The 19,452-nt window shown below is 47.8% G+C and overlaps 1 protein-coding gene across 8 annotated transcripts in view; it reads left to right on the forward strand.

The window, feature by feature from the left end:
• LOC125456566 (dynactin subunit 1-like) overlaps positions 1–19,452 on the forward strand; it is a 216,923-nt gene that overhangs the window by 175,291 nt on the left and 22,180 nt on the right. For 7 of the 8 annotated variants that reach the window (XM_059650884.1, XM_059650863.1, XM_059650869.1 and 4 more), the window contains 8 exons: positions 4,915–4,977; positions 6,446–6,595; positions 6,767–6,928; positions 9,929–10,060; positions 10,225–10,353; positions 17,698–17,840; positions 18,348–18,502; positions 19,277–19,291. In XM_059650884.1, the coding sequence (XP_059506867.1) occupies positions 4,915–4,977; positions 6,446–6,595; positions 6,767–6,928; positions 9,929–10,060; positions 10,225–10,353; positions 17,698–17,840; positions 18,348–18,502; positions 19,277–19,291 (949 nt within the window). The remainder of the gene's footprint in view (positions 1–4,914; positions 4,978–6,445; positions 6,596–6,766; positions 6,929–9,928; positions 10,061–10,224; positions 10,354–17,697; positions 17,841–18,347; positions 18,503–19,276; positions 19,292–19,452) is intronic. The other variant, XM_059650866.1, reaches the window with a different exon arrangement.

The following is a 19,452-nucleotide window of genomic DNA, read 5'->3' on the forward strand; positions in this document are numbered from 1 at the left end:
GCAACTGAATGAAGTGCCCATCACTAAGGAGATGGTGCTGGGAAACTGAAAGGTTTGGAACTGAATAAATAACCTAGACCAGATGTACTATACCTCAGAGTTCAGAAGGAGATAACTGAAAAGATTGTGCATGCATTGGTGGTAATCTTTCAGGAATCGCTAGTCAGGGAGGGTCCCCGAGGATTAGAAATTGGTTAATGTAACAAAGAACAAAGAAAATTACAGCACAGACACAGGCCCTTCAGCCCTCCAAGTCTGTGCCGATCGAGGTCCTCTGTCTAACCTGTCATCTATTTTCTAAGGGTCTGTGTCCATTTGCTCCCTTGCCCATCAAAGTTCTTTGAGAAGGTGACCAAACAGGTCGATGAGAGTAAACCGGTTGATGTGGTGTATATGGATTTCAGCAAGGCGTTCGATAAGGTTCCCCACAATAGGCTATTGTACAAAATGCGGAGGAATGGGATTGTGGGAGATATAGCAGTTTGGATCGGAAATTGGCTTGCTGAAAGAAGACAGAGGGCGTTAGTTGATGGGAAATGTTCATCCTGGAGACCAGTTACTAGTGGTGTACCGCAAGGGTCGGTGTTGGGTCCACTGCTGTTTGTCATTTTTATAATTGACCTGGATGAGGGCGTAGAAGGATGGGTTAGTAAATTTGCAGACGACACTAAGGTCGGTGGAGTTGTGGATAGTGACGAAGGATGCTGTAGGTTACAGAGAGACATAGATAAGCTGCAGAGCTGGGCTGAGAGGTGGCAAATGGAGTTTAATGCAGACAAGTGTGAGGTGATGCACTTTGGTAGGAGTAATCGGAAGGCAAAGTACAGGGCTAATGGTAAGATTCTTAGTAGTGTAGATGAGCAGAGAGATCTCGGTGTCCATGTACACAGATCCTTGAAAGTTGCCACCCAGGTTGACAGGGCTGTTAAGAAGGCACACAGCGTTTTAGCTTTTATTAATAGAGGGATCGAGTTCCGGAACCAAGAGGTTGTGGTGAAGCTGTACAAAACTCTGGTGCGGCCGCACTTGGAGTATTGCGTACATTTCTGGTCACCGCATTATAAGAAGGATGTGGAAGCTTTGGAAAGGGTGCAGAGGAGATGTACGAGGATGTTGCCTGGTATGGAGGGCAGGTCTTACGAGGACAGGCTGAGGGACTTGAGGCTGTTTTCATTAGAGAGAAGAAGGTTGAGAGGTGACTTAATTGAGACATATAAAATAATCAGAGGGTTAGATACGGTGGATAGGGAGAGCCTTTTTCCTAGGATGGTGACGGCGAGCACGAGGGGGCATAGCTTAAATTGAGGGGTGAAAGATATAGGACAGATGTCAGAGGTAGTTTCTTTCCTCAGAGAATAGTAAGGGAATGGAGCGCTTTGCCTGCAACGGTAGTAGATTCGCCAACTTTAGGTACGTTTCAGTCATCATTGGACAAGCATATGGACGTACATGGAATAGTGTAGGTTAGATGGGCTTGAGATCGGTATGACAGGTCGGCACAACATCGAAGGCCGAAGCGCCTGTACTGTGCTGTAATGTTCTATATATATTCATGTACCGGTCCAGATACATCTTAAAAGATGCTAACGTGTCTGCGTCTACCACCTCCACTGGCAACGCGTTCCAGGCACCCACCACCCTCTGTGTAAAGAACTTGCCATGCATATCTCCCTTAAACTTTCCTCCTCTCCCTTTGAACTCATGACCCGTAGTAATTGAGTCCCCCACTCCGGGGGAAAAAGCTTTTCACTACCCACCCTGTCTATACCCCTCATGATTTTGTAGACCTCAATCAGGTCCCCCCTCAATCTCCGTCTTTCTAATGAAAATAATCCTAATCTACTCAACCTCTCTTCACAGCTAGCGCCCTCTGTACCAGGCAACATCCTGATGAACCTCCTTTACACCCTCTCCAAAGCATCCACATCCTTTTGGTAATGTGGCAGTTCTTTGGGGAAATGAAGAGTAGACTTGGTGACCGCTTCACAGAACATCTACGTTCTGCTTGCAAAAAAGACCCTGAACTACCTGTTGCCTGCCATTTCAATGTACCACCCTGCTCCCTGGCCAACATGTCTGTCTCTGGCTTGCTACAGTGTTACAGTGATGCCCAACGTAAACTGGAGGAACAACACCTCATTTTCTGCATGGGGGCCCCACAGCCCTCTGGATTCAATATTGAGTTCAATAATTTTAGCAGCTAAACTCTCTCATGTCCCAGCCCCCCACCCCACACGCCAGGCCTTGTTACCACACACTCCCTGCTGTTAGTCACTAACAGTACCTATTAACAACTAATTACCCTCCCAGCCTGACCGTTATTAACTCCTCTGTCTGTCCAACTCTCTCTCTGGGCTCTATCCTATCGTTTACTCCCTACCCCACCCAATTCCCTATTCTCTGCATATACACTGACGTTTTCCCAGCCACCATCAGTTCTGAAGAAGGGTCACCGGACCCGAAACATTAACTCTGCTTTCTCCTTCACAGATGCTGCCAGACCTGCTGAGCTTTTCCAGCAACTTTGTTTTTGTTCCTGGTTTACAGCGTCTGCAGTTCTGTTGGTTTCTCCTCTTTTTTCAGGATGGCAGTCGGTGACTAGTGGAGTTGTACAGGGGTCAGTGTCGGCACCACAGCTATTCACATTAAGCGTTAACATCTGGATAAATTACCTGAGGGCATTGTTGCCAAGTTTGTAGATGGCACAGATAGGTGGAGGGGCAGGCAGTGTTGAGAAAGTGGGGAGACAGCAGAAGGATTTTGAAAGGCTAGGGGAATGGGCAAAGTAAGTGGCAATGTGGGAAAAGGGTGAGGTAATGCACTTTGCTAAGAAGCATTGAAGCATTGACTACTTTCTAAATGGGGAAAGGCTTCGGAAGCACAAGGGACTTAGGAGTCCTCGTTCAGGATTCTCTTGGCGTACAGGTTTGGTTGTCTGTCAGGAAGGGAAATACAATGTTAGGATGCTTTTCAAGAGGGCTAGAGTACAAGAGCAGAGGTGTCCTGCTGAGGCTGTATAAGGCTGTGGGCAGACCACATTTGGAATATTGTGACAGTTTTGGAACCCCTGTCTAAGGAAGGATACCTGATGTTGGCGGGGGTCAGGTGGAGATTTTACAGAAATGATTCCAGGGATGAAGGGCTTATCAAATAGATTCATTGTCATAGAGTGGTACAGCATGGTAACAGACTCTTTGGCCCAATGCATCTGTGCTGACTAGATAGACTAAATTAATCCCGTCCCATTTGGCCCATATCCCTCTGAACCCTTCCTATTCACCCAGGTGCCTTTTAAATGTTGTAAATGTACCAGTCTCCTCCACTTCCTCTGGCAGCTCGTTCCATACATGCACCACCATCTGCTTGAAAAAGTTGTCCCTTCGGTCCCTTTTCAATCCTTCCCTTCTTACCTTAAACCTATGCCCCTCCAGTTTTGGACTCCCCTCTCCTGGGGAAAATACATTGTCTATTTACCTTATCTACGACACTCATGACTTTATAAGCCTCTATAAGAAAACACTTCTAGACCTTGAAATGGGGCCTTTACCCTAATTATCCTCTTGCTCCTTATGGATGTATACAATGCCTGGGGATTTTCCTTAATCCCATTTGTCATAAACAGAAGGCTGTAGAGGCCAGGTCACTGAATACATTTAAGACTGAGATGGATAGGTTCTTGATCATCAAGGAGATCAAGGGTTATGGGGAAAAAGCGGGAGAATGGGGTTGAGGAATTTATCAGCCATGATTGAATGGTGGAGCAGACTCGATGGGCTGAATGGCCTAATTTCTGCTCCTATGTCTTATGGTCGTACATTTCATGGCCCCTGTTGACCCTCCTAACTCCTTTTGTTCAAGTTCTTCCCTACTTTCTTTGTATTCTTCAAGGGCTTTGTCTATCTTCAGTTTCCTAAACCTTATACTTCCTTTTGCTTTTTGACTGAACTCAATTTCCCTTATCCTCCATAGTTCCCAAATCTTGCCTTCCTTTTCCTTGATTTCCGTAGGAGCATGTTGGTGCTGAGCTCTAATCTATTGGCCTTTAAAAGATTCCCACGTGCCAGAAGTGGATTAACATCAAACAGCTTTCCCCAAACTATATTCCCCAGTCCTTGCCTAATATTATGGTAGGTAGCCTCCCCTGATTTAGTATGTCCATCTAAGGACTGCTCTTATGCTTATCCATAAGAAACTTGAAACTTGAAACTTAGAGAATTATGGTCACTTTTCCCGAAAAACTCCCACTCTGAAACTTAGCTCACCTGGCTGGGTTCATTCCCCAGTACCAGGTCTAGTTGGATTATTTACATATTGCTGTAAGAAACCCCAACCTGTCTGTTCCTAGAATATACTTAATGAAGCAGCCCAATCAGCCGTCTTTCATAAAGAATTTGAGATTCTCTTCCCTTTAAGAGAAGGAATTTCTCCTCATCTCCATATTTATTGTGCAACGTCTTATTCTGAGATTATACTCTCTGGTCCTAGACTTTCCCACAAGGGTAAACAACATCTCCACATTTCCCTGTCAATTCCCCTATGAATCTTGTATGCTTCTCAATATTGGATATTCCAATGAGTACAGATCCAGACTTCTGAACCTCTGCTTATTAGACAATACCTCCCTATCTGATGTCAGCCTAGTGAACCTTCTCTGGATAACTGCCAGTGCCAGTGTATCTTTATTTAGATAAAGGACCCCAAAGCTGTTCATTGTTGGTTAGTGCCTTGTATAGTTGTAGCAAACCCCCCTGACTTTTATACTTCATTCCCATTGAACTAAAGGTCACCATTCCTTTTGCCTTCCCTATTCGAGACTGAACTCTGGTGCTCGATTTTAGCAATTTGGGAATGGATCAGGATGGTGTCAGTTGACCAGAGTTTCTGATGGCTTAATGAAATGCCTTCTTGTTCCAGTTTACACAGAGTGCCCTGGATTGTATGGCAGTGGAGGTGGGAAGATTGCGATCACTCTTCCAGGTGAGGAGCCAATATTCCCAGTGCATCCAGCTCCAACCCTTTGCATTGACTCTCAGCTCCTCACTTCGACCTCAGCCTTTTCACTCTGATCTCTCGGAACCTTTTCATCTGGTCCCCAGCTGTTACCTGTAGCTGTACCCCACCAACTGAGAGCTTGGACCACCTTACCCCAGCCAGCCACGTCCCCACCACCTCCCCACCCTCAGGGCATCAAACCTGGAGCCTAACACTCCAGCACTTAGCTTACACTCCTCCCCCCAAGTCTGTGTAGACTACACACGCTCCACTTAGACTTGTCCCTCTGGCAGCTCAGACCCCTCCCCAGTCTGCTTCCCCAGGCAATTCTGACATTCTCCCAACCTGCTCGGACTCCTTCCCCCAGCAGCTGCGATCCTCACCCCCTGCCACTAACCCGGATCTCCCCACCCCACCTCCCAGCTACTCAGATCACTCCCCGCCCCCCCCAACCCCGTGATTAACTCGGATCCCCCACCCCCTGCCATTAACCCGGGTCTCCCCACCCCACCTCCTAGCTACTCAGATTCCCCCCCCTCACCCCTTGCCATTAACCCTGATCTCCCCACCCCACGTCCCAGCAACTCAGATCCCCCCCCCCCACCCCGTGATTAACTCTGATCCCCCACCCCCTGCTATTAACCCGGATCTCCCCACCCCACCTCCCAGCTACTCAGATCGCTCCCCGCCCCCCCCCCCCCAACCCCGTGATTAACTCGGATCCCCCACCCCCTGCCATTAACCCGGGTCTCCCCACCCCACCTCCTAGCTACTCAGATTCCCACCCCTCACCCCTTGCCATTAATCCTGATCTCCCCACCCCACCTCCCAGCTACTCAGATCCCCCCCCCCACCCTTGCCATTAACCCGGGTCTCCCCACCCCACGTCCCAACAAATCAGATCCCCCCCCCACCCCGTGATTAACTCTGATCCCCCACCCCCTGCTATTAACCCGGATCTCCGCACACCACCTCCCAGCTACTCAGATTCTCCCCCCCGCCCCCACCCCGTGATTAACACGGATCCCCCACCCCCTGCCATTAACCCGGATCTCCCCCCCCCGGTGATTAACCCGGACTCCCCCTTCAACCCCGTGATTAACTCAGACTCTCCCCATCCCCCCCTCCCAGATTAACTCGGACTCCCCAACCCACCCCCATCAACCATGAGATTAACTCAGACTCCCCACCCCCCCGCCCACCCCATGATTAACCCGGACACTCTCTTCCCCCCCCCCCCCCACCATGATTAACTTGGACTCCCCACCCCCCTGTTGTTAATCCAGGTCCTTTCCCGCTGTCATTAACTTTGAGCCCACCCACACCCTGACCAGCGTTGGACTCCTCCTCGTTGCCCCCCACCCCACCCTGAGCTAACCCAGTCTTACCAATCCATTGGGGCCTGTACTGACAGCCCACATGCTCTGATCACTGTCTGTGTGCCTTTCTGCAGGCTGGGCATGAAGCCACTGATATAGCCATTCTCCTCAAGGATCTTGGTACATCGTGTAGTGATATCCGACAGTTCTGTAAGAAGGTGCGGAGAAGAATGCCTGGCACAGACGCTCCTGGAATTCCATCGGCACTTTCCTTCGGTTCACAGGCAACTACCCTGTTCATTTCTCTTTCTGACGTGCTGTAGCTATAGTTAAGGCTGTGCCTGAGAGGAGTGGAGCAAAATGTAGGATAATGCAGGCATCGCGGTTTACCTGGTGTGTGTGTGTGTGCCTGAGCTGGCGAGGAGGTGCAGACTGACCTGTGGTTTATGCTGTAGGTATCTGAAACGCTGCTGGATTGCAGAAAGCACCTGAGCCGAGTCGTGGCAGTGCTACAAGAGATGGCAGCAGCGGGAATCCAACTCGTTGCCGCATTACCCGAGAACGAGGGCCTGCAGCCTCGCAAACTGGAGGAAATGGCCAGGACAGCCACAGAACAGGTGGGTGAGATACCCAGTCACAGAACCCCCCCCCCCCCCCCCCCCCCCCCCCGCCAATTGCCTGGGATCCCTGTAAACCCATAGACACACACACACAAACGCAAACACACACACACGCACGCACACACACACACGGAGCCCTGTCACCCACTCCCCGGGTGATCCTGGAATTCAGACACCCACTCGCTCCACTGTCTCGGTGCATTGCCATGGAAACATGTCCCCTGCTGCTACCACCACCGCCATCCCTGCCCCCACCCCCCCCTTCACCAACCCCTCAGTCAGGTGCCCACCCCCAATGAAGTGATTTGAATCTGAATCCTGTCTCTGGGTGACTGCTTTAAGGGGCATTACTGCCTTATGTGGCACAGAAGACATTTGCCACTTGTCTGGCCAAGCTGACATGGCCAGAACCTGGATGCACCTCACTGGGAGTGATGTGTGCAGAGAGGGGAAGATGGTTCAGTGGCTCCTGTTCAGAGGGTTTGCTGATGGGATCCCATTGCTGGTCACAATGCTGCTTCTCAATCTTCCTCCTCCAGAGACTTGTTTGCAGGAGGCACAGATTGAATGATTCACACTTATAAAGGTCTCTGGGTTATTCAGTAAAACGCACAGCTTACAATAACAGATGAAACCAAATAAGCTGGCACTTTTTTCAAGCTTTGAAACAGCTTCACTTCCAAAACCCCAAAATGGTCAGCTCATGTGAGCCAAGCACAAAGATGTGGCCGACACCAAACTATGTCATTGTAATAACACAAAGAACTGCAGATGCTGGAGCTGCGACAGAGGAACAGAATTACTGGAGAAATTCAGCAGGTCTGGCAGCGTCTATGAGAAGAAAGCAACATTAACGTTTTGGAGTTCTGATGAAGAGTCAGCGGACTTTCACTGAGCAGGTAGCGTGCGGGTAAAAGGCTAGAGGGAGGCCTCCAGGTGAAGGGAGAGTGTTGGAACTGGGCGAATGGTTCTGTGAGACAGAGAGAGGATCCTTGCCCAAAGAAACAGACGCAGAGGCGAGGGCGACAGAAGAACAGTTTGACGTCATGTCATGCCTGAAATTCGTTAAGACAGGGACGCAGAGGGAGAAACAGGCTTTTGCTGAGTATGGAGCGTTCAGCATTGGAGAGCGGAAGGTTAGGAGGGACAGTGAATACCCAACAGGAGGTGGGGATGGTGTTGGGAGAGGGGATGGAGTCAGAGGGAAGGTGAGGAGAGGAATGTTCCACAGGGCCATGGGTATCTCGAGTTGTTGCATCTTGTGGGCCTTGGTGCCTGAAAGGAAAAGGAAAAGAAAAAGTTACTTGTTAGCACAAGGAATGAGCCGGAGGACAAGGTAGAATGACAGAGTGCTGCAGCCCTGAGCCAGTGTGTAACAATGCTGTTGGATAGAAAGGTCGAGAATGTGTATGTGACACTGCGTGGCACTGAGTGTGGATCTCAGGATGCAGCGAGAGCAGCTGTCCGTGGAACACCAAACATCACAGAGGTATCTGTGATCCTGGGAGGATTCAAAACATGAGGGATTCAACTTCAGTAGGAATCCACACAGGGTGAGTCTAATCCAGGGGCAGTCGCTGAGGAAGATGATATGGCTGTGGAAACAAGTTTTGGCAAATACTTGGTCAAATACCAGAGTGATAGTGAAATTAAGTCGTGGACAAGAAAAAAATAGGAACAGAAACCCCATTGGAGAGCATGCCTTGACCTGAAATGTCACTTCTGATTTCTCTCAACAGTCGCTGTCAGGCCTGCTGATATTTCCCAGCAATTTCTGTCTTTGTGTTTTTGGCTTTGTCGTTGATGACTGGTGACCACACCACAGGCCAATCAGTGACACGTTCCCGACCAATGTCCATTTGTTCCCAGGTCCCCAGATCCAACTTAACTGTAATTCCATTTCACCCATTATTCGTACCAACAGCTGTGGCTCTCATTATAAGTCAGGTAACCCGCTTTTAAAAAGTACATTAACCTTTCAACAATCCTTGTTTTTTGAAGTTTCTTTTTCCCTTTTCAGTTTTGACAATCAACATTATAGAACAATAAAAAGCTGGCCTTTTCATAGAATATTCATAGAATCCCTACAGTGCGGAAACAGGCCCTTCGGCGCAACAAGTCTACACCAAGCCTTGGAGTATCCCATCCCTTATAACCCATCTAATCAACACATCCCAGAGCACTATACACAATTTAGCATGGCCAATTCACCTAGCCTGCACAGCTTTGGACTGTGGGAGGAAACCACGCAGACACGGGGAGAATGTGCAAACTCCACACAGACAGTCACCCAAGGATGGGATTGAACCCAGGTCCCTGGCGCTGTGAGGCTGCAGTGCTAACCACTGAGCCCCCGTGCTCCCTAAATCTCAATCTGAGGAGTCACCAATGGTGCTGAACATTGTGCAATCATTAGCAAACATTCCCACTTCTGAGATAACTAGGTGTAGAGCTGGATGAACACAGACGGCCAAGCACCATCAGGAAAGCTGGCGTTTCGGGCCTAGATTCCCACTTCTGACCTTGTTGTGGAGGGAAGGTCATTGATGAAACAGCTACAAATGGTTGGGCCTAGGGCACTGCCCTGAGGAATGAACTCTCCTGTGGTAGACTCCCTGTCTTTGAGCCAAGAGTCCCAGGTTCGAGTCCCGCCCCTGCTTCAGTGGAACCGGATGATGAGAAAATATCGAACCTGAGAGACTCCTGCAGTGCTGTCCGAGGATATGAGAATTTCGAATAATTTCATGGAACTTTGGTGTCAGCATTTATTGCCCATCTGTAACTGACCTGGTGAAAATGGTATGCCTTTTCATCCTGCTCTAGTCTATCAGTACATGAACTATCTGCTCTCATATTAACAATAATATTGATTACAATCCCATCTTGTGCTTGGGGCATGACAGAGGGTCTTGCCCTATTGCTGCCCTTTTCCCGTATTGTGTATTTATTGCAGTATACAGCCAGTGTTGATTGGTTTTGATGGGCTCTGGTTCTCAGGTATACGGAGGACAAACTGCCAGTCCATATGAGTGCCTTCGCCAGTCGTGTACAGTAATTATTGTCACGATGAACAAAATGGCCACAGCCATGCAGGAGGGCGAATACGATTCTGAGAAGACGTTGGTGAAGGTAAGGAAACAGGACAAGGTAGCGCCGATGTGGAGAGGGAGACCTACTGGGTGTGGAAAGGGACTGGGTACTTTACAGGATGTGGGAGTAGGGAAGGGACATGCTCCATGCCCACTGCATGTTTCGCAGTTGAATGGTATTTTGCTGTCTGATCCTGTTTCCAGCCACCACCACCAGTTGATCTGCGTGCTGCCGCTCTGCGTGCTGAGATCACAGATGCTGAGGGACTTGGACTTAAACTGGAGGATCGAGAAACTGTCATCAAAGAGCTGAAGAAATCCTTGAAGATCAAGGTGAGTGGGTAAGATGGGTAAGTGTAACTGAGTGGGGCGAGAACATAACACCGCAAGAAATAGGAACAGGAGGAGGCCATTCAGCCCTAATGCCTGCTCTGCCATTCAAAAAGATCGTAGCTGATCCGACATTCCTCATATCCACTTTCCTGCCCTTTCCCCATCACCCTTAAATCCCTGACTGATCGAGAATCTATCTCAGCCTTAAATACTCCCAAGGACCCTTACGTTTTGGGGTAGATCTGTAGCTCAGGTTGTGGGTGTTGGGGTTGGTTGGCTCACTGAGCTGGTTTGTTCTTCTGCAGACATTTCGTTGCCATGCTGGGTAACATCCTCAGTGCAGCCTCTGATGAAACGTCACTGTGTTTTCCCGCCTGGCTTTTAAACTCTGGGGGTCCATTGCGATGGATTGCCTCACTTCTGGGTTTCCTCCATAGTGGAATGTATATGGGGTCGAGTTCGATGTGTTTATTAATAGCCTGCTTCGTGGAACGCCTTGCTCCCAGGATTTCTTGTGCCTGTCTCTGCCTAGCCTGTCCCAGGATCTTGGTATTGTCCCAGTCAAAGTCGTGGTTCTCCTTGCCCATGTGGATTGAGACAGTAACAAAATATTTGTGCAATAACAAACCAGCTCAGCGAGCCACCCAATCTCAACAAGGACCCTGCCCCCACAGCTCTCTGTGACCAGGAGTTCCAAAGACCCACAACCATCTGAGGGAAGAAATTCCACATCATCTCAGTCTTAAATTGGTACCTCTTTATTCTGAGCCTATACCATCTGTTCCCAGACTCTCCCATGAGGGGAAACATCCTCTCAGCATTTACCCTGTCATGCCCCTTTAGAATCCAATATGTTTCATTGAGATCACCTCCCATTCTTTTCAACTCCAGTCGGCAGAGACCCAACCTGTTTAACCTGAGGAACAAGACAGTCCCTTTATCTTGTATTCATTGCTGGGATGAGGGTATGAGAGTCAACAACATTGCTGTGGGTCTGGAGTCACGTGTAGACCAGACCAGGTAAGGGTGGCAGTTTCTTCTCGAAAGGACATGAATGAACCAGGTGGGTTTTTCCAACAATCGATGGGTTCATGGTCATAATTAGGCTGCTATTCAGATTTTTTTTATTGAATTCAAATTCCACCATCTGCCATGGCAGGATTCAAATCTGGGTCCCCAGAACATTACTTGGGGCTCTGGAGAAACAAGTCTGCAATAATACCACGAGGTCATTCTCTTTCCATACCATCATTTCTCTAAATTGCCTCCATTGAAATAATATTGTTCCTTCAATAAGGGACCGGAATTGCGCAGTGTTCCAGATGTGGTCTGACCTGCACCTTGTACAGTAAGACTTCTCTACTCTTACACCCTAACTCCCTTGAAATAGATCATAGAACATTACAGCGCAGTACAGGCCCTTCGGCCCTCGATGTTGCGCCGACCTGTGGAACCAATCTGAAGCCCATCTAACCTACACTATTCCATTATCATCCTTATGTTTATCCAAGGACCATTTAAATGCCCTTAAACTTGGCGAGTCTACTACTGTTGCAGGCAGGGCATTCCACACCCTTACTACTCTCTGAGTAAAGAATCTACCTCTGACATCTGTCCTGTATCTATCTCCCCTCAGTTTAAAGCTACGTCCCCTCATGCTAGCCATCACCATCCGAGGAAAAAGGCTCTCACTGTCCACCCTGTCTAATCCTCTGATCACCTTGTATGTCTCTATTAAGTTGCCTCTTAACCTTTTTTTCTCGAACAAAAACAGCCTCAAGTCCCTCAGCCTTTCCTCATAAGACCTTCCCTCCATACCAGGCAACATCCTGGTAAATCTCCTCTGCACCCTTTCCAACGCTTCCTATAATGTGGCGACCAGAACTGTACGCAATACTCCAAGTGCGGCCGCACCAGAGTTTTGTACACCTCATGGCTCTGAAACCCAATCCCTCTACCAGTAAAACCTAACACACCGTAAGCCTTCTTAACAACACCATCAACCTGGGTGGCAACTGTCAGGGATCTATGGCCGTGGACACCGAGATCTCTCTGCTCATCGACACTGCCAAGAATCTTACCATTGGCCCAGTACTCTGTGTTCCTGTTACTCCTTCCAAAGTAAATCACCTCACACTTTTCCGCATTAAACTCCATTTGCCACCTCTCAGCCCAGCTCTGCAGCTTATCTATGTCCCTCTGTAACCTGCAACATTTTTCCGCACTATCCACCACTCCGACTTTAGTGTCACCCGCAAATTTACTAACCCATCCTTCTACATCCTCATCCAGGTCATTTATAAAAATGACAAACAGCAGTGGCCCCAAAACAGATCTTTGCGGTACACCACTAGTAACTGAACTCCAGGATGAACATTTCCCATCAACCACCACCCTCTGTCTTCTTACAGCAAGCCAATTTCTGATCTGAGCCACTAAATCACCCTCAATCCCATTCCTCCGTATTTTCTGCAATTGCCTACCGTGGGGATCCTTTTCAAATGCTTTACTGAAATCCATGTACACCACATCAACCGGTTTACTCTCATCCACCTGTTTGGTTAACTTCTCAAAGAACTCAATAAGGTTTGTGAGGCACGACTTACCCTTCACAAAACTGTGTTGACTATCCCTAATCAAATTATTCCTTTCTAGATGATTATAAATCCTACCTCTTATAATCCTCTTCAACACTTTACCCACAACCGAAGTAAGGCTCACTGGTCTATAATTACTAGTATTGTCTCTACTCCCCTTTTTGAACAGGGGGACAACAGTTGCCAGCCTCCAGTCTTCTGGCACGATTCCTGTAGATAATGACCAAATAAAGATCAAAGCCAAAGGCTCTGCAATTTCCTCCCTAGCTTCCCAGAGAATCCTAGAATAGATCCCATCCGGCCCAGGGGACTTATCTATTTTCACACCTTCCAGAATTGCTAACACCTTCTCCTTGTGAACCTCAATCTTGTCTAGTCTAATAGCCTGTACCTCAGTATTCTCCTCAACAACATTGTCTTTTTCCTGTGTGAATACTGATGAAAAATATTCATTTAGTGCCTCTCCTATCTCTTCGGACTCCAAGCACCACTTCCTACTACTGTCCCTGACTGGCCTTAATCTTACTCTAGTCATTCTTTTATTCCTGACGTTCCTATAGAAAGCTTTAGAGTTGTCCTTGATCCTGCCTGCCAAAGACTCCTCATGTCCCCTCCTGGCTCTTCTTAGCTCTGTCTTTAAGCCCTTCCTGGCTATCATGTAACTCTCAAGCGCCCTAACTGAGCCTTCACGCTCATCTTCACATAAGCCTCCCACTTCCTCTTGACAAGAGATTCAACTTTTTTAGTAAACCACGGTTCCCTCACTTGACCACCTGCTCCCTGCCTGACAGGTACATACTTATCAAGGACACTCAGTGGCTGTTCCTTAAGCAAGCTCCACATTTCAATTGTGCCCAGTTTCTGCAGTTTTCTTCCCCATCCTATGCATCCTAAATCTTGCCTAATCCACCTCATAATTGCCTTTCCCCTAGCTACAACTCTTGCCCTGCAGTATATACCTATCCCTTTCCATCACTAAAGTACAGTATCAGGAAACCCGCTTGCACACATTGGATAAAAATAAGGGCTAACGTTCCCATTAGCCTTCCTGATTACTTGCTGTACCTTTGTGTATGCTTTCTGTCCCATTAAAGCCCTCTGTGTGGTAGCTTTCTGCATTTTTTGTCCATTTACATCATATTCTGTTCTTCTGTTCTCTCTTCCAAAATGATCAACTTCTCATTTTCCCACTGATGAGAACTGTCAATATCTCTCTGTAAACTGTTTGTATCCCGTTCGGAACTTGCCTTTCCAACTATTTTTATGCTGTCTGCAAATTTGGCTCCAGTACATTCAATGCCCTCCTCCAAGACATGAATGTCTACAGTTGCGGCCCAGCCCTGATCACTGTGGGACCCCTTATCCCCATGAGCCAATTCCCTATCCATGCCAGTATACTACCTCCAATACCATGAACTGTTATCTTATGGCTTTACCTTTTGAAAGGTTCCTTGCAGAATGCCTTCTGGAAGTCCAATACACTCACTCTGGTTGAGACTTCCTCAAAAACCTCTTAATAAATTAGTTAGAGACATTTTCCCTTCCATGAAGCTTTGCTGACTTGTGATTTTACAAATACTCAAAACACAAAAGAACAAAGAAACCTGCAGCACAGGAACAGGCCCTTCGTCCCTCCAAGCCTGCGCCGATCAAGATCCTCTGTCTAACCTGTCATCTATTTTCTAACAGTCTGTGTCCATTTGCTCCCTGCCCATCCATGTACCTGTCCAAATATATCTTAAAAGACGCTAACGTGTCTGCGTCTACCACCTTCGCTGGCAACGCGTTCCAGGCGCCCACTACCCTCTGTGTAAAGAACTTTCCACGCATATCTCTCTTAAACTTACCTCCTCTCACTTTGAACTCATGACCCCTCGTAATTGAGTCCCCCACTCTGGGAAAAAGCTTTTTGCTATCCACCCTGTCTATACCCCTCATGATTTTGTAGACCTCAATCAGGTCCCCCCTCAATCTCTGTCTTTCTAATGAAAATAATCCTAATCTATTCAACCTCTCTTCATAGCTAGCACCCTCCATACCAGGCAACATCCCGGTGAACCTTCTCTGCACCCTCTCCAAAGCATCCACATCCTTTTGGTAATGTGGCGACCAGAACGGTACACAGTACTCCAAATGTGGCCGAACCAAAGTCCTATACAACTGCAACATGACCTGCCAACTCTTGTACTCAATACCCCGTCCAATGAAGGAAAGCCTGCCATATGCCTTCTTGACCACCCTATTGACCTGCGTTGTCACCTTCAGGGAACAGTGGACCTGAACACCCAGATCTCTCTGTTCATCAATTTTCCCCAGGACTTTTCCACTTACTGTATAGTTCGCCCTTGAATTTGATCTTCCAAAATGCATCACCTCGCATTTGCCTGGATTGAACTCCATCTGCCATTTATCTGCCCAACTCTCCAGTCTATCTATATTCTGCTGTAATTTCTGACAGTCCCCTTCACTATCAGCTACTCCACCAATCTTAGTGTCATCAGCAAACTTGCTGATCAGACCATCTACACCTTCCTCCAGATCATTTACATATATCACAAACAACAGTGGTCCCAGCACAGATCCCTGTGGAACACCACTGGTTACAAGTCTCCAATTTGAGAAACTCCCTTCTACTACTACCCTCTGTCTCCTGTTGCCCAGCCAGTTTTTTATCCATCTAGCTAGCTGCTCAAAGGGTCATAGAGTCATACAGCACGGAAACAGACCCTTCGGTCAACTCAGTCACACTGACCACACGTCCCTATCAGACACAATGCCATCTGTCAGCGTTTGGCCCATATCCCTCAAAACCCTTCCTATTCATGTACCCATCCAGATACCTTTTAAACGGTGTAATTGTCCCAGCCTCCCCCATGCCCTCTGGAAGCTCATCCCATACACACACCACCCTCGACATGAAAAAGTTGCCCTTCAGATCTCTTTTGAATCTTTCCCCTCTCTCCTTAATCCAATGTCCACCTTAATAATTTATTCCAATACTTTGCCAACAGTATATATCAAGTTAATGAGCCTATGGTTATCCACTTTTTGCCTCCCTCCCTTATTGAATAGTGGAATCACTTTGGCAACTTTCCCATCCTCTGGTACTTTACCAGGAACGAAGGATTTTTAGAATCCAAGGATGCAGTCCATCAGGGCCGAGGGGAGTTTACCTATCTTTAGCGTCATTAGTGTGTGTAATCCAGCTTCTCTAGTGGTGATGATGGTACTCACTTCCTCCAACTATTCTTTAATGTTAACAGGGCGTTTGAAGTCTCTTCCACCATAAAATCTGATGCAGAATATCCGTTAAACTCCTCTGCCACTACCTTGTTCCCCAAAACCACCTCCCCAGTTCATTTTCTAAGAGACCAATGTTCGTGGTGGGAGGAGGCACAGAAGGGCCTAAACCTTTTACCTTTCCTTAAATAACGCTGTCTCTCCTGGTCACTGGCCACTCCATCAAGCGGGATACTTTCTTCCTGTCTACCCAGCCTGTCCCTCCTCAATCATGTCCCCTCTGCTGTAAGTTCTCCTCAACCCCAGTCTGCCCAATCTCTCTCCAGCCTAGCAACATTCTGGTAAATCCCTCCTAGAATGTGGATCCCAGAACTGCGCACAGCGCTCTAGCTGTCGCCTAACCAATGTTTTATACAGTTCCAGTCCCACTCACAGCTCTTAAACTCAATGCCTTGGCTATCGCAGGCAGGTATACTATACACCATCTTAACCACGTCATCCAGCTGCCCCGCTCCCTGAAGGGATTGATGGTCAAGGTCCCTCTGACTTACTGTGCTTCCCAGGATCCGACTGTCCATCATGTATTCCCTTGCCTAAAGAAGAAGTGAAGCAGCTAAAGGGAGGGATCTGAGGTTGTGTGGACAGATAGAAGGTGAGGATATACAGATATGGGGGCTGATTGAGGATGGAGACAGTGTGGTAGAAAATCACTCGGAGACGCGGAGAGTTCCTCAACAAGATGATCTTTTATTTGCAAATAAAAGCCGTGACAATCCAGGAGTATTTTCCCAGAGTGCCCCCGAGCCTCTTTGGCTTACACTTCTTATAGCATTTTGTTATCAGTCTCTCGCTCAGCTTATCAGCATGCACAGTCCGAGTTATCTTATCTCAACCGCTGAAGTCAGCCTGTCTTATCTTTCCACTCACGCCACTCTGGTTTTTTCCTCCACTACTTCATTCATGACATCATGACTATTCCTTTCTTATCTTGCCACAGTGGTTTCTTCTGCTTCAGACTTATCTCTAACTTATTCTATTGTAAATAGGTTTCTGCTGCTAGTTCTGCCACACTGGTTTTCCAACCTTAAAGTGACCTCACTCCCTTATGTTAGTATTTATCTTGTCACACATCACATCTACCCGACACATACCAGCACAAATGCGCACACAATTACTCTACTTCATCTATTCTAGTCACTTAGTTGTTATTCCATGTTTATCCATGCTTGTCTGTGTGCCCAATAACTGCTGTGGGCTGAACTGATTTATTAGCTTTGTCCCTTATTCAATCTCCCTTTCTTGTCACATCATGCTTAATGCGTGATTACTTGTTTGAAACAGTCTTTGCCAGACTCCCACCATCCTGTTAGTTTTCACATTTTATTTTCCATAACAGGAGGGATTAGAATTAGAGAAGGGCTGGAATGAGCAGAGGTAATTGGAGAGGAATGGTGAAGTGCCGAGTGGGCATGGAGTATTTGTGGGAATTAACGTGCCTGTGTTTCAGGGTGAGGAGTTGAGTGAAGCGAGTGTACGACTTAGTCTGCTTGAGAAGAAACTGGACTGTTCCTCGAAAGAGGCTGATGAACGAGTGGAGAAAATTCAGACAAAACTGGAAGAGACACAGGCTCTGCTCAAAAAGAAGGAGAAGTGAGTAACTGAAGCTGCCTATTGGGCTTTCTGAGATCTGATAGTCTGCCTCACTAACTCTGTCTGTTTAACTGTGGTGGTCATTCTGTTCCCTCGCCTGGCTCATTCACTCTGTCCGTATCTCTAGCTCATCCACTTCCCCCTGTGCATGTGGCTCATACCGTCTCCTCCTGTCTCCTCTCCCCCAACCCACCATCTCCACCACCCCCCCAACCCCCACCCACCGCTCCCCCTCTCTGTCTCTCTCTCTGTCTCTCTCCCTCCCCCCCCTCTCTCTCTCTCTCTCTCTGTGTCTCTGTCTCTCTCTCTCTCTCTCTCTCTCTCTCTCTCTCTCTGTATGGCTTGTGTTTTTTCTCTCTCCCTCCCTGTCTGTCTCTTTCACTGTTTGGTTGTGCCCTTCAGTCTTCTATTTCACTTTCTGATATCAGTTTTTCTTTGTCTGTCTATTTCTCTGTTTTTCTGCCCCTTTCTGAGTAAGTGTGTCCCTGTCTGTGTGTGTATTGACAGGGAGTTCGATGAAACGATGGATGCTCTGCAGGCTGACATTGACCAGCTGGAATCTGAGAAGATGGAATTGAAGCAACGGCTCAGCAGCCAGTCAAAACGTACGATTGAGGGACTGAGAGGATCACCAGGCTCTGGCATTGCCTCCATAGTAACAGGTATGGTGTCCGCAGCAACGGGCTATGGTTTCCATGGCCACCTTTGGCACTGTTTTTGTATCAGTATCCAAGTTAGGAGTAAGCCCTTCTGTCCTTTAATCTCACTGATCCATTCTGGCCCTCCCCTCCATCCAGCCTCTCCTCTGCCCACTCTCTCTTACTTCCCTGTGCCCACTCCCTTGTCCTCTGCCCAAGTGCGGCACGGTGGCTCAGTGGTTAGCACTGCAGCCTCACAGCACCAGGGACCTGAGTTCGATTCCAACCTTGGGTGACTGTCTGTGTGGAGTTTGCACATTCTCCCTGTGTCTGCGTGGGTTTCTTCTGGGTGCTCCGGTTTCCTCCCACAAAGCTGTGCCAGCTAGGTGGATTGGCCATGCTAAATTGCCCATAGTGTTCAGGGATGTGCAGGCTAGTTGGGTTAGCCATGGGAAATGCAGGGTTACATGGGTAGGGGTGGGACAGACAGTTTGGGTAGGATGTCTTTGGAGAGTCAGTGTTAACTCGATAGGCTGAATGGCCTGTTTCCAAACTGTAGGGATTCTGTGATTCAGCAGACATTCTCTGGACTGCCTCCAACATGTAGATAGCATGAGGAATTTGCACATCTACATCTGTCTGGTTAACTCTGAATAGTGGTGTGCCTTGAGCAATGTGTGAGAGCTCACATTTTGACCCAGAATTTGATTCTGCCCTTTCACCTATGTGTCCTTCCAAACTGTCTCTTTGTTCTTACTGTCTGATTTTCTCTGCCTCTGTTTTTCAATCTGCTTGCAGAGGACCAGTACACAGGTACAGTATCCTAACATCATCACGCCTTCCTACAGCTGTCAGCTTCCACTGTCTCCATTTTATTGTCTCCTTCACCAACTCCTCCCCGCAATCCCACAAAAAGACACTTACTTCTCCCTGTCTCAATCTGAAGCTCCTCTCCTTTCTTACCCAATGACCCC

Source organism: Stegostoma tigrinum, chromosome 1 (assembly GCF_030684315.1).
Source record: "Stegostoma tigrinum isolate sSteTig4 chromosome 1, sSteTig4.hap1, whole genome shotgun sequence".
Taxonomy (NCBI): domain Eukaryota; kingdom Metazoa; phylum Chordata; class Chondrichthyes; order Orectolobiformes; family Stegostomatidae; genus Stegostoma; species Stegostoma tigrinum.